The following is a 15,837-nucleotide window of genomic DNA, read 5'->3' as shown; positions in this document are numbered from 1 at the left end:
CCGTGTCTGCTGGTACGAGTGCTTATGTCTGCAAAGGACCTAAAAGAGTGCAATATTGAGTGTATGTGTGTGTTTTTTAATTTGGTCATTACTTTGTCATACTCAATAATCTCCACCGTTATATGCACAGATCTCCTAACAGTAACTCCCTTCTCTTCATAAGATAAATGACAGCCCTGATAATTTCCTGTGAGAATTAATGGCCCCAGTAAGTCGAATGGTCAGAGTGCTAATGGTTTTAGTGGGGCTTAAAGACCCTGAGCCATAGTGCACTGGTTGACTATGGGTCAGAGACAGACATCAGATTTAACAGAGCATAGTCCGCTGTTCTTGTCGAAGCACTCGAAGTCTATCCTGACTGCAGTGGTCGTTAGTGTTTTGCATTAAATTGTGTAAAATATTATTCATGCTGAAACCAGACGGCAACAGGACAATATTACAGCCAATCAGAAAAAGGACAATAACTATATATATTTAAAAATACACAATTTAGGTATGTTATTCTTTACTTGATACAGGGCCTTCCATGAAACAAATAGATACTTTTGTAGTCTGCCATTTTAACAGATATATAAGTAAATCTATACTCGTACATTTTATAATAGGCTACTTGTGTTGGCATTAAATCTTTGTAATAGTATCTTATCTGTTTTATTCTCAAACATTTTGACTAAGCTCGAGAAATACAAGGCTATCAAGTCTGTGGTTATTTATGTTAGTAAAAAGAGTTGTATATTTCTGCAGTAAAGTTATGTAGATATACTTCTATTATACATCCATCGGTTACAACAACTTATAAAGCCTTCCCACAGCTTGCATTGAATATAGTGACAGTATACCATAATTAAAATCACATAACTGAATATGAGACATAAAATATATATTTTTTAATACTTTTATAATACTTTTACAATTGTTATCCGTTAGATTTGTCAGTCTCATACCAAACCTCAAACTGTTCAGAGCCTGATGGTTTACAAACAACCTAGTATTTTGCTGCTTTTTTTATTTCCTTGAAGCTCTCATAGGGTGTTTGCATAATAACAACCGCTTGGTGTCATGGAGATAAGTGACAGTTGTGCAGCATTGACTGCATAACAAATTCAGCTGGTGAGGAAAGCAAGCTCTGTGGTCAGTCTGGAGTCAGTGGGTGAGAGGAGGATGAAGGCCAAACTCAGAGCCATCATGGACAATCCGAGCGCTTCTCATTATTATCTACCCAAGATCTTCCTTGTTGCCAGTGTTTTGGTACTTTTTGTAAAAAGAAAAAAAAACAAGTTTAATGAAATCTTAAGTAAAGAGGTAAAAAATGAAACACCAATTGCAAGGGCCTTCATCATTTCAAGTGTTGATTGTAGAAAGAAATGTTATGTTATTGTAGAAAGAGCGCTTCAGACGCTCATTTGTGCCCACTGCCATCAGACTGTACAACAACAGCAGAGACCACCATGTGGATATACTGTACATTTTATTTTTTATTTTTTTTTTAAATTTTAAAATTTAAAATTTAAAATTTAAAATTTAAAATTTAAAATTTAAAATTTAAAATTTAAAATTTATTTCTTATTTTTATTGTATAATATGTTTTATTTTTTTTATTATCTGTTTCTCTGTAGTTGAGCTGCTGCAACACCCGAATTCCCCCCCATGGGGATCAATAAAGGAATATATCTATCTAATTATTGGGCTTACTGTTATGACACATGTCATACACATTTTATATAAAGCTACCATATATATTTTTTAGTCTATATAAATAGTTTAACTTATATAATTCTAGATCTATATTACTAACTTGCCCTCCATATGATGATAGTCTTCATATCGTGTGTTATGGTGTCGTGGACGAACCATTGACTGTACATAAGAAGGGGGCAAACCCATCAGCGAGAAACATAATTGTGTACGCACCTGATTGGCTGACACATCTATGCGACGCGCTCATTGGCTGCTGTCAAACTAACCGCGACGTGATTGGTCGAGCGGCCAGAACAGGAAGTGTCGCTCAGTAGTAGGGGGGCTTAACATGGGAAGCTAAGTAGTATCTGTTTCATATCATTCAAAGGCGAAAGCTCTCTGCCAGTCGCTGTTAAACTCTCATATTTAGGAGTACATAGAGAGGTACTCGGCCACCATTTTTGACACCGAGGAGTTGCGTGTTTTTGTAAATATCGCGCTACTTGGTTGCTCGTTAGCGTGTCTGTGTGAGCCTAGCTTGTTAGCTAAGCTAGCGTAGCTTAGCGCTGGAGATCTGCTAGCTAGCTTGTTTCACAGCAGCTGTAGCTCCAAATCAAACCAGGCTGTCATTAAGAAAGCAACACGGTGCCGTTTGGAGTTTATTTATGCTGCATATCAAAGTGTGACTGAATGTGTGCTGATAGAAAGAGCAGCAGCTACAGCTAGCACAGTGTTAGCATGTCCACAGCAACAACAATGGGCTTTAAAAGGGGTTTTAAAAATGCAAGATCTGTTTATTTGTTGACCATTCTGCTGATAGTCTTCGTCAAAGCAGTATCAGCTGGTAAGTATGGTTATATATCTATAATATCTGCATGCACATAAGTGTCTGAGTCTCTGTTGCAAGCAGCTGTTTATATTTAGAGAGCAGCTTTTGCATCTCAAGTTTACTCTGTGTTTACTCTGTGTTTACTCCTGCTGTGTTAATACTTTACAGATGAAGAGCAACAGGGGGATGACGGACCAGAGCTGAAGGTAAGCAGTGAAGACATCTGATATTGGTGTTTGATTAAACACAGAGAACCCTGAAGATGAATGTGACTTGATTTCTGTTTAGAATATATAATTTACAGTACCAGTCAAAAGTTTTGACACACCTTCAAGTTAAACTACTTTGAAGAATCTAAAATATAAAACATATTCTGGTTTGTTGAGCATTTGTTTGTTTACCACATAATTCCATATGTGTTCCTTCATAGTTTGGATGTCTTCAATATTAATCTACAATGTAGAAAAAATAAAATAATAATAAAGAAAAACCATTGCATGAGAAGGTGTGTCCAAACTTTTGACTGGTACTGTAGGTGTGAAGGGAAGCAGACCACTATCTAAACTTTGGGTGTCATCTGCTACCAAACTAAAAGCTTATTTTCTGTTGTACTTTTCTAATGCAGTGAAGAAGAAGTGAGAAGACAACCTTGTTGCAAGATGACCCATAAAAAACAATCTTAAAGCCACTTCAGACAAGTGTGTGATTTGTTGAATGGGCTATTTAAATAATATAACTTGACTTGTAGTAGATAGAAATCTCTCTTAAGCCGTCCATACCTTTTGCCTTTTGCAATTCTATTTAAACAAAAAGCTCCTATTCTGTTCTGTTGTACTTTTTTTTTCTAATGCTATAAAGAAAAAGTGAGCAGACAACCTTGTTGCAAGACGACACCTAAAAAATCTGTGACAAATTTGTGATTTGTTGAATTGGGCTATATAAAGAGTATTTTCTTGACTTGACTTGTAGGAGATAGAAATCTCTGTCAAGTTTACAAATAATCTATATCACCAGTTTGCTTTTCTTACTTATGCAATTGTGTTCATCCCCTGTTTTTAATATGCAAAGTGATTCCTCACTTTTATCCATTCCTTTACAACAACTTCTCGCTCGTCCCTCCAGTCCTACCACGATCCAGACGCTGAAGAGGAAGACGTCCGCTTGGCGACAGAAATTGCGGCCGGTGCCTCGGTGACCTCTGGTCAGGAAGTCTCCCAGCCAGAGGAGGAGAAACAGTCACCTGTGGATCTACTGGAGGGGGAGGAGAAGGAGGACCTGCCTGAGCAGCCTCCTCCAGTCGAAGAGAAACCTAAAGAGGGTACGGTGACTCAAATTCTAGCTCAAGCAGTGAGCTGTTAACACTAACAAAGAAAAGCATGATAACTGGTTAGTTGGTTAACTTTGAGTATGCTCTCAGGTACTTGAAATCCTTAAACATGTCTCATTGTTGTATTTTAATGTATTGATTCTTATAAATTGACTTTTGAGCTTCTTTGTTTTAAATACAGAACACGCGCTTTGCTTTTTTCTGGCCATAATTTGTTGTCTTGGGTTATGTATGTGTCTTCAAATGTCCGTGTGGGACAAAGATCATGAGCTGGCACACTTTCTGGTAGCACACTGACTTTAGAGCAGAGTGGTGGTCCAATCAAAGCCAGAAATGGATGCAATGGTGGAAATAGCTAAAAGCACTGTGGCTCCTCCAGCATGCAGTTGCACATGGACACTCACTAGGACACCCCTAAAATATGATTATGATGAATGATAGCTGGTTATATCCGTTGTTTATCCTGTAAGGCTTCACATGGCTGTGTTAAGAAGGGTTGGTGAGCCACTGGGTATCAGATTATGACCTTGTAATGAAGTGAGATTTGAGGTTGAGGCTTATATAAGCACTCAGGGCTGAAGTCGCCGGCCTGTAGCACTAATAGTCTGTCAGTGGCTTTACTGACTCCATGATTCCCTGAGGTTTTCACTTTGTCTTAAGTCACATCTGTTTTTGAGAATGAAAACTGTCCTTTTTTTATTTTGTGAGCTTTGTTGAGTCTTGACACGTTAACCTGTTTTCAGTTTTGCTGACTCTGAGCAAAGATGTGTGTGGTTTCATGGCAGCGCCACATTGGATAAACGGTTAAACCCCATGAGAAATCAACAGCTTCTGCACCTGTGGCTCCTCTTGCAGCCAGTTGCATCATTTTACTTAGGGATTGTTTGTAATCTTGCTGCCGTCTTGCACAAGTATGAACAGAATTAACAGTGTTGTTTAACAGAAAAAAAAGACATCACAATAGACATGGTAACATATTTCTTATGTTTTTTTTATTCTCCTCTTTAGATTTTTATGATGATAATCTACAAATGATATCAAAGCTTTTAAGAAAGGCTGCTGCTCTCCCATCTTAAACAGATCTGGATAGTCCTCCAATCAGTTACCTCTCCAAAGCAGGATGGTTTGCACGCTTTTCAGATTGTCAAGATTATTCTTTTTGCGGAGAGGCATCCCAGCCTGCAAAGATGGTTTGTAGGAAATGAGTGAACCGCTTCAAATTTCTGGTCCGGCAAACATAACAGAAGACATACTGGGGAATTTGCATGCAGCGTGTCATCATAACTGAAACTACCTTAGACCCAAAAATGTGTGCTTCTGGGCATTACCACAACAGATGTAACAAAGAACGTCTGCTCCCAAAACCATGCCAACATTTGCCAGGATTAGATTGGAAAATCTTTTTTTGGAGTAATCCTATTTAAGATCTGCACAAAATGTTATACTGAATTACTTTACATTTCACACAGTTGGAGGACTTGATTTTTTCCAAACATATTGGCCGTCTTTACAAGTTGGGGTTTAATTCAGATTCTTCTCTCATGTGAGCTGTGAGGTGCAGTAGCCGTCAGGTGATGCACACAGGCTAATGATCTAAACATATTGGCTTCTGTATGTTTTGAAGGAGGTGGCATGTTTTGAGCATGAGGCAGGGTCATTACCATCCTTACATTACTGATAAGAAAACCATCACATCAGTTGGTCTAAATGTTTGTAAGTCAGCATTATTGTAGCTATATATTGGCCCAACAGTCTTAATACCCTTAAAGGTACAGTGTGAGGATTTGGTGGTTATTGATTGCATCCAGCTGAATACTTCTCCGCTCACTCCTTCCTTTCCAAGACTGTCATTGACTGCAAAACCACAGTAATACTGTTGGTCCACCCTTGCCATAATAACACCATGTTAGGAGCAAAGGAAGTCTCACAGCGAGTGACTGTACCACGGTTTTGCATACAGCAGCCTACGTAAACAGCAGTATTACAAGCATGGTGGAATACTACGGTGGCCTTTATGTAGTTTGAAAACGCAAAAGGCTCTTGCTAAAGCCAGTGTTTGGTTTGTCCGCTCTGGGCTACTGTAGAAACATGGTGGTACAACATGTCAGACTCTGTGAAGAGGACCTGCTCCCTATGTATTCGTGCTATTTATATGCTACATATTGCATATGCATTTTTATGTTATCATACCATATTCAGTTATTTTTTTCTTTATTTTTATTGTTTTTTTTGTATATTATCTATTATAAATTTATATATATTTTTTATACAGTTCCAGTGGTGAATGGAGGTACAGCCCATGGAGAGCCCTGCATCTTCCCCTTCCTCTTCCAGGGGAAGGAGTACTCGGACTGTACCACTGATGGACGGGGGGATGGACGACTCTGGTGCGCCACGATCTATGACTATGATCGGGAGAAGAAGTGGGGTTTCTGTGAGAGTAAGTCTTCAACTTGGCTGTCAAAGCAAATGTGACAAATTTATAACTACCTTTTAGTGTCCTGTTTTGAAGCTTAAATACAGATAAAATGTGACAGAATTTGTTCTGTTATCATTATTCACCACCATGAGAGGGCATCACATTTCATTTCCAGAATGCCTCCTCTGCTGCCAAAGGTTTTTTAACCTTTTTTTTTTTTTTTCATCTATATGTTCTCATTGGCTTCTCCTCTCTTTCCCGTAGCGGAGGAGCAGGCACAGCAGCGACTGCAGGCCGAGGAGGATGAGGAGCAGTATCAGACTGTCCTGCGGATGCTCAATGCCACCAACAGGAGGACCCAGAAGAAAGAGTGAGTTTCTTCCTTCTGATTTATTCCATTGATTATTCATCAACCTGCTTTTGTCTGTCTAGTACAGAGTATTTTTTTTAAGATGCATTTTTCTTTTCTAACAAATTATGCTTTGACAAAAATGCTATCATTTTGTTCAGGCTAAAAAAATAATAATAAATGTCATCCTATTATGTGGCCTAAAGCTTGTCATTTACCAAGCAGTCAACATGATCTGTAAATGTAGTTTTAGTATGGCTATAACAGTTTAATGTGTGCTTTATTACCACATGACTTAGATTAGCACATCCTTATTTGCTCTCGTTGTCATCTCAGTACTGTTTGTTATGTACACATCATATTTATTTACGCCTGTTTTAAACTGCCTTCACTCACTGCACCTTTCTTTATCCAACCACACTTTCAGATTGTACGAAAAGCTGCTGAAAGTAGCAGAGAAAGGCCACCAGAAAGCCATGGAGAAGGTGGCGTACGCCATGCTGTTCGGAGACTACATGAACCAGAACGTGACCAAGGCCAAAGACATGTTTGAGAAGCTTGCCATTGAGGGCTCGCCTAAAGCTCAGACGGTAAAGAGCTCATCCAAAATGTTAATGTGTCACTTGAGCAAAGTTAAAGTTTTATCAAATAAGCTGATCATTGGAGAATCAGTTGTGTAACACTGTGCTTGCTTCGATTACTGTTTTCACAGGCTCTTGGCTTTCTGTACGCAGCAGGACTTGGAGTAAACTCAAGTCAGGCTAAGGTACTTTTTTAATATTCTGATAGACTGAAGAAAATAAGATTATGTCATGTCTGTCTCTTTTTCCCCCAATTGTTCTCATCTTACCTGCATGCTCTGTTTAACAGGCCCTGGTTTACTACACCTTTGGCGCACTGGGTGGAAACTTAATTGCTCATATGATCCTGGTGAGTTGATTTGTCGGTTTAGCAATGCGCAGTCACGTTATTTTCTTAATGTGCATTAAAAAAACATGACATTTCTTCTTATTGTTTCATCAGGGATACAGATACTGGGGAGGTGTGGGCGTTCCCCAGAGCTGCGAGTCAGCTTTAACACACTACAGACTGGTGGCAAACCAGGGTGAGCATTTACTGCATATTTTAATATAATATTCAAGTGTGAATTATCTGGTTGTTGTTGGACAAATAAACTGATCAAAACTCTCTTCTCTTCCTTCTGCTTTTTCTCCACCCTTCTCTCTGCCACCACCTCCAGTGGCCAGTGATGTGTCCCTGACGGGGGGCTCAGCGGTGCAGAGGATCAGGCTGCTGGATGAGGTGGAGAACCCGGGATCTACCAGTGGGATGCTGGAGGAGGACTTGATCCAGTACTACCAGTTTCTGGCTGAGAAAGGAGATGTTCAAGCTCAGGTAAACTAATGTCATCATCAATAAGTGTTCCTTGATCAATGCAGCAACTATGTTTGTATATGATAGCATGAGATGATATTACTTTCCAATACCATACATTTAGCTTAATTAAATGTATTAATCATATCAGGGACCGCTTTAGAAAAAAAATATAATACAAATCTGTAGGAATTTATTAGAACTTCAGTATATAAATTGTTATAATAAAAACTAACACAGTGCAATGCAAACAGACCACATGGAGCAGCCTTATGTGACTGAGAGTGAGTCAAATCTATTTTGTATATTCAAATTTCACTGGTAATTGTGACTTGGTTACAGAATATGTTCTGCCGAGTTTCACAGTTTTTGTATGCAAATATCTACATTTACATAGTTTGAGGCAAACGAGACAAGTATCGATCTGAAATGTAATTTTCATTTTTAATTATCCAATACTATATTATAACATAATAATTGATAATACTAATTATGTGTCACTGAAGTGAAAACGTTTCTTTGTTTTTGCTGTTAGGTGGGATTAGGTCAGCTCCACCTGCATGGAGGACGTGGAGTAGAACAGAACCATCAGGTGACTTTCCTTTTTCCAAATATTGATTTTTAAGTATTTTTCTCTTTTATTTGCACCATTTAAATGTATTTATTATTCTCCTTTCCAACAGAGGGCGTATGACTACTTCACCCAGGCTGCAAATGCCGGGAACACACACGCTATGGCTTTCCTCGGCAAGGTGGGTGAGACGCCTGTGGTGACCTTTGTCTCTCTATTAGCCGGTGGAAACTGATTTATTTGTTTGAAACATCAGTCAGTTTTATTACAGCTCGTTCTTCTGTTTACACTGACAAGCTTGCTGGACATTGTCCCTTGGAATCAGTTATTTTTACCCATCTGTTTCACTTCTCTATTTGTAAACATTATAAATATGTTGCCCGTACTGTGTGAGAACTTGTGAGAAGCAGTCAGCGAGTTGGAGAGCTGAGAGCTGTTATAAATGGAATCCAAAATAAATAAGGCCAATAATTTGGCATCACTGTTATAACCGAGGGCTGTGCAGTGCATTTATATTTTAGGCGGTGCATCAAGTTTTTGATTTCTAAGAAATGTCTCTCCCTCTGTCCTTTTTAGATGTACTCAGAAGGCAGCGAGTATCTCCCTCAGAACAACGACACAGCCCTGCAGTACTTCAAGAAGGCCTCCGACTTGGTAAGAACGAAGCTGTAGCCTCATTTCTGTTATTTCTATCTGAACTGGGAAATTTAGTTTTAGTGTTTGCATGAGTATTTATCATTTCAGGTATTCTTTAAGAGAAAGTATCTTTACTAATGCCTCTGAAGAGGAACAGCTGTTACTCTACACACTTTTACCTCTTAGCTGATGTGTATTATTCAGCTATCATTTAAAATCATTAGTTGCTTTAATGGAGTCCGTTTCATTTATGTGTTGCTTTTTTAATCCAGGGTAATCCAGTGGGACAGAGCGGCCTGGGCATGGCCTACTTATATGGGAGAGGTGTCCCAGTGGTAAGAAACCTTTACATACTACAATCTTTTTTTTAAATCATGTCTAAGTTAAAGATACATTCTCAGATTTTTCATTTCCAGCTTACTCTGTGGCAGCTAAATATTTTGCCAATAGGAATAATGTTAAAAAAAGTGTTTGGTATATGAGGTTGATAGCAAGATACCTGAGTGTCCCTCGTGCTGAAATCAGGGCAGCCGTTTGAAACTTGTTTGTTTTTTGTGTCTTCAGAACTACGAGCTGGCACTGAAATACTTCCAGAAGGCAGCAGAGCAGGGCTGGGTGGACGGACAACTCCAGCTGGGCACCATGTATTACAGTGAGTGTTTAGACCTGAGCATGGTGTGTGTGTTTGTGGTACACAATGTATCATGGCCTCCCGCCAGAGTTTTTTCCATTTTCCTTGTTGTCTGTCTGTTAAATATCTGAAGATTCAAATAATCTGTTTCTTTAACCCGCAGTCTCTCTTACTCTTCACATTATTTTGGCTTCTCTAGACTAGAATCCGTCTTTTCTCCATTTTATTGACCGTTTTTCTTTCTCTTCTTCCCTTTCGTCCCTCCAGATGGCATCGGTGTAAAGCGTGATTACAAGCAGGCACTCAAATTTTTCAACCTGGCCTCACAAGCGGGCCACATCCTGGCCTTTTACAACTTGGCCCAGATGCACGCTACTGGTACTGGTGTGATGCGCTCCTGCCACACTGCTGTTGAGGTGAGGCGCTCGGTTCTCTGCAGATCTATTCTCTTTTGGTTGTGACATCACTGTGTACCCCTGTCGCATACAGTAGACCCGGTTTACGGTGAGTCACAACGTGTGTCTCTATCTACGTTGCAGCTTTTCAAGAACGTGTGTGAACGTGGCCGCTGGTCGGAGCGTCTCATGACGGCCTACGCCAGCTTTAAGGAGGGCGAGTCTGATGCTGCGCTGGTCCAGTATCTGCTGCTGGCTGAGCAGGGCTACGAGGTTGCCCAGAGCAACGTGGCCTTCGTCCTGGACCAGAGTAAGAGGAACCGTAGCATTAGTGTCATTAAGTGAAAATGCACATCATTCCCAAAGGTATTGACAAAACACCACTTTTGGGAGAAGTAACATCCTGACCTTTGACTGTTTTATTTGTGTGGATTGTAACAAACAGAAGGAGCAAGGATCTTCACTGAGAATGAGACCTACCCTCGTGCTTTGCTCCACTGGTCAAGAGCTGCAGCACAAGGTGAGTCCACACACTTTCTGCTCCTCAACCATTTCCTTATTTTAATCAGGAATCCATGTTTGATTGGTTTGAATAAAGAAAAGTGATTGAATTTTGCTGTTGAAACTGAGTTGATGCATATAATTATCACTCCCAGGTTACACTGTTGCAAGGATAAAACTAGGGGACTACCACTTCTACGGCTACGGGACAGATGTGGACTATGAGACAGCTGTGATCCACTACAGACTGGCATCGGAGCAGCAGCACAGTGCCCAGGCCATGTTTAACCTGGGTTACATGCATGAGAAAGGCCTGGGCATCAAACAGGTTGGCACAGAGTCACACTGGTGACTCTTAAACATCAGCTTGCTTTTAAGGCTTCACTCATATCCACTTAGTCGCATTGATTTAAGAATGCAGAGTGCAGTTAATGTAGTCTTTGGACTCATTAGTGATTCAGAAATGTCTCATGTTGTTCTGCAGGACATTCATCTAGCCAAGCGTTTCTACGACATGGCCGCTGAAGCCAGTCCCGATGCCCAGGTTCCAGTTTTCTTGGCCCTGTGCAAGCTGGGCCTGGTTTATACTCTGCAGTACCTGCAGGATCTTAATGTGAGTACATCATCTTACATTTCTCAAGCTGGACTTGTGACAAGTTGGCTTTGAAATAGAAAGAATTGTAATTCAACCGAGGTAAAAGCTACTTCATCAGAGGGAACTGAAATGAATAATTTGTGTCTTTGTCCTCTGCCGTCTCCCCATTTGCCCTTTTGGCTCCTCTCAGTTAAAGGAGCTGATCACTCAGGTGGACCTGGACCAGCTTCTCGGCCCGGAGTGGGACCTCTACCTCATGACCGTCATCGCCCTGCTGCTGGGAACAGTCATCGCGTACCGGCAGCGCCAGCACCAGATCATAGTTCCCCCTCGGCCACCTATCCCTGCTCCAGCGCCCCCACCTAGACCTCCTCAGGAACAGTCGCCAGCCGAGGCCGAGCCCCAGGGCCAGGAAGAAACACAAGCCCAGGGCCCGGCCCAAGAGGAGGAGGAGGAGGAGCAGCAGCAGTGAGAAGAAAGCCAGACGGAGCGAGGGCAGTGAAAGACGGACAGGAGGCTCTGCCAGCCCGCCCCGTGGAGCAGCCGGTGCTTAGTAGCTGGATACCTGCCAGTCTGAGTACCTCTCACTCCACATGCTAAAAGAAGACTAAGATGGCTGCAGAACTGTGCAGTCTCACAACTCCCTTTCTCCATTTAAAATATGCTGGTCCTGTGCTGAAGAGAGACAGTGGGGGTTTATGAACAATGCTTACAGAACAGAGCGTTGAGAGGATAACACAGACTTGGGACTTGCTAGTCTGTGACTCAGGATACTGCCAGAAGCTCAAGTGTCCACACCATGAAAAAAAAAAAAAAAAAAAAAAAAAACCATGTGGTTTTCAGATTAAAGGCAGACTAATCAACATAGTTGGAATTTAAAATGTGCATTAGTTTCTTCTCACTTTCCCTTTTTTGAGAACATCACACTTGGCCTCAATCCTAATTTAGGAACACGTGAATTCAAATAATTCTATTTGCTATTTGGTAAAAAGAAAAAAGTCTTTTTTTTTGCATGTTTTCTCTCATTTTTGACTTTAATTTTAGGCGCTCTTTTTCAGAGATTTGACTGAACAAATTTTACATTATTTTTTGCATTAATTAGTTACTTGTTTGGTCCGTATGATGAGTCGGTACTTTTTTCATACCTGCAATTCACTGAGAAAGATTGATTCGTGTTCTTTCAACATTAGTAACAGTGCTAAATTGTACTCAAGTCATGTCGTGTCAATAGTATGAGAACAAGAAACCTGTTAAGCAGTTTACTTTGATTAATAGAAAAGCTGTTAATTTAGTTTTGAGCTCACACATTGTTTATGTTTTCAACATGGCAGACACAAAGGATGAGAAGCTGCTGATGTCAAAGTCACTACGCTGTCAAAGAATCCTCATCCTTGATGCACATTGATTTTCAAAAAAATCATACAGACGCTTCTTTTACTCTCCAAGCAAAGTGAAATCAGAGATAACAGGCTTTTAAAACTGAAACAAATCTAAGGAAAAACTGATACGTAAAATGTATACAGTCCAGTGAAAGGACACACAGAACAGTTTTTGAAGACGTTTGTTGGTGTGATGTGTTTCCATCAACAGGCTGTGATTTCATTCTAGTGGTCGGTAGCTCTATAGTTCCTCTAATCCCACAGCCGCCTGTCTTTTTAGCCTCGAGTTAGCCGAGGCAGAAATTGGAGCAGCCTTAAATATAACAGCGAACTCAAACTCTGGATTGTTTCTACATTACAGGAAATGGATGAGTTTTTGTGTGTCTGTGGGTGGGTGTGTGTGTGTGTCTGTCTGGTTATACAACTTCAGCTGTTGTGAGAATTTCCACCCCCTCACCAAAAGTCCAAGTTGGAGCTCTGCCTACACTTTTCAGCTAAGAGGGACCTACATTTGAGAAATGAAACCACGGTCAGGCCACACAGTATTTATCAAAACTAAATTCGAAACTTCCTTCTTATTTCTTTCTTTACACATGCATTTTTTTTTTTTTTTTTTCTCCAAAGTTCCATTTGTTCAGGTCCACAGTACGTGCTTGTTGTTAGTGAGAATTGATCTGTCGACTCGCCTGCATGAAGTGTATGAAGTCAAAAAGGACGATCAGAAATGATTCCAAACTGCATTCACACATCAATACCTTCACACCTCACAATTTGTCTGAAATGAAACAAGCACTGGTCAAGAATGTCGAGAAGACTGCATTTTTACCATCGCAAATACAAGTTTATAAAGAAATTAATAAATGATATATGGATATTTAGCGGCTGTTTTGAATGTTTTCTTCATTGTGGTGGTGTTAAAATCAAAAGACCTTGTAATGTAGGAAAACCTGAACTGGTGTTATTGTTAAGAGGTATTGTGTTGCTGACATCGGGCCGTCACTCAGCTTTAGAGGGGGAAAGTGAGGGGGGAGGGGGAGACAAAGTGACAGTGCTGTAAAGCCGAGCATCACATTGTGCAGGCTGCAGGGTCGACCCATTGACTGGCCCGTACGCACTACTATGGAGCGGCTTTGGATCGCCGTGGCAACATGTATGCTCACGTCCTGCTCTGTCAAAGGTAAGTGCTAGAACAAGCACACGTGAGGCTGTGTGCCTGTATTTATTGTCACTACAGCCTCTGAAACAGGGATTTATTTTAGACAGATTGTTTATGGTGTGCAGTATATTATTATATGATAACAAAAAAACATGTAGGTAAATAAATTCCATTCAAAAAAAGGCCAATGCCATGCTAAGAAGTGGCTTTTTGGGCCATTTTCAGATGTTAATAATCCTTCTCTTTAAGGCAACGACTGGTGGTGGGAGTATGAGGAGGGGATACGACACTACAGCAAGGAGGCCCTCAACAAGGTACTGTGTCCACCTGGTTCCAGCTCTGAACATAAATATACTGTCATTTTTAGACACAAGATAATATATTATCTATAGCCTATTGGCTCCAGAATTTATTTTAAAGTCCTTTTAGTGGTCTATAAAGCTAAACGGTTTAGGACCGGCCTTCATCACAGACTCCCTGTTGCTCTATGTTCCTCTACGAACCCTTAAATCCTCCACTGCTGTGTTTATAGCACCTCAAAACCGCTCGAAAAAAGAAAGTTGCAGTTGCAGCTTTTTTACTTATGCTCCCAAACTGTGGAACAACCTACCCCCCCCAAAACATTAGAGAGGCATCTGCAGTTGACATTTTCAAGCATAATTTAAAAACACAGCTACCTCGCCAAGCCTTTCTTTTTTATGTGCGCTCCACATAGTCCCACATCTCTCCTTCAAATGATCTTTGTGTTCATTTATTTAATTATTTGTCATATTAAATGTAAAATGTTCTCCTTAGTCTTTAATCATCTGTTGAATTTTTACAAAAAAATTGAATTTTCTGTTTTCATTTATTTTATTTTTATTTTATTTTTAAATGTGCAGCACTTTTAGGCACATAGTCTGTGTGAAATGTGCTATTTAAGTAAATATTTTTATTATTATTTTTAATTTTATTTTTAAAAGCTCTTGGCAGACTGTTATTTAGTTATTTGATTTAAATATTGTTCGGCATTTAAACAAGAAGAATTTGACGAAAAAAGGCCTTGACTGACAAATTTATTGAAAAGACACACAATTGGACAAAATGAAAACGACAAAAACAATTATGAGTATGAAACAATGGGTAACCTGTTTTTAAAATAAGAGGCAGGTTACTACGCCAGCATAGAACAGCAGTCAGAAAGGGTATTCACACAGCAAGCATAGCTATGTCAGACTAAAGACAAAGAGCAAAGCAAGGGTCAAAGAGTGAAAAAGATAACGTTTGTCAAGTTACAAAGAAAGAGAAACTGCCTCTTTGGACAAATATTAAATCTGTACCTGAAAACAAATGGATTTAAAGGTTCAGTCCTGACAGTGATGGGGTGTCTCTCTCTCTTTTCTTTCTCAGGAGTTTCCAGAGAAAACTCGACCTCTGAGCTTCAAACATCCTGTGTTCCAGTGTCCAGACATGAGTCCTTCTCCCTCTGTCCCCTCCTCAGGTCTGTCAAGGTCACATCATAATAAAATATCTTGTCCAAGAGAGGAAACTGTTGAATAATATATTCTCTTTCATTTCCATCTTTCCTTTTTCACCCTTTGGTGCAGTTGAATTTGTGAAGGCGGCAGATATCAAAGTCATCGCTGCGTTAGGGGATTCACTGACAGTAAGTGTTATTTGTTTTTTTTTTCTTCAGCTTTAATGGTAATACAGTTTAAATTATATGATGTGCAATTAAAATCACAATGACTAACTGTTGTAGTGACAATAGTGTAGCCAGATTACTTGGCATTACTGTTCTCAGTTAGAAAATTGTAAAATAATAGTTATCCACATTTACAGCATATTTACAAAGATACAAGACCTCCTCAAAATGCAGTAGACAATACCAGAAATTTGATGGTTGTCATTTAAATTTAAAAAAATCAACATTCTCGTTACAAACAATTAAGATTTCTTAATTTTTTAAGGGGTTCTGATCATATTCTCCTCAGATGTTGTGTCGTTTTCCTTTTCCAG

At 39.8% G+C, this 15,837-nt stretch overlaps 1 protein-coding gene across 1 annotated transcript; it reads left to right on the top strand.

Moving 5' to 3' along the window:
* Positions 1–2,020: 2,020 nt before the first annotated feature.
* sel1l (SEL1L adaptor subunit of ERAD E3 ubiquitin ligase) lies at positions 2,021–12,284 on the top strand. Its single transcript, XM_054618150.1, has 21 exons — positions 2,021–2,521; positions 2,675–2,712; positions 3,629–3,824; positions 6,106–6,273; positions 6,517–6,622; positions 7,029–7,191; positions 7,314–7,367; positions 7,472–7,531; positions 7,625–7,706; positions 7,842–7,996; positions 8,511–8,567; positions 8,659–8,727; positions 9,123–9,200; positions 9,455–9,517; positions 9,747–9,834; positions 10,081–10,229; positions 10,353–10,518; positions 10,654–10,728; positions 10,865–11,037; positions 11,194–11,322; positions 11,495–12,284. Exons 1-21 carry the CDS (start codon positions 2,416–2,418, stop codon positions 11,774–11,776), a joined length of 2,457 nt encoding a protein of 818 aa, XP_054474125.1. The 5' UTR covers positions 2,021–2,415; the 3' UTR covers positions 11,777–12,284.
* Positions 12,285–15,837: the final 3,553 nt, after the last annotated feature.

The sequence above is a fragment of the Anoplopoma fimbria genome, chromosome 18 (genome assembly GCF_027596085.1).
Source record: "Anoplopoma fimbria isolate UVic2021 breed Golden Eagle Sablefish chromosome 18, Afim_UVic_2022, whole genome shotgun sequence".
NCBI classification, from domain to species: domain Eukaryota; kingdom Metazoa; phylum Chordata; class Actinopteri; order Perciformes; family Anoplopomatidae; genus Anoplopoma; species Anoplopoma fimbria.
The sequence above is the reverse complement of the archived record's forward strand: the minus strand, read 5'-3'. Positions and strand labels throughout refer to the sequence as shown.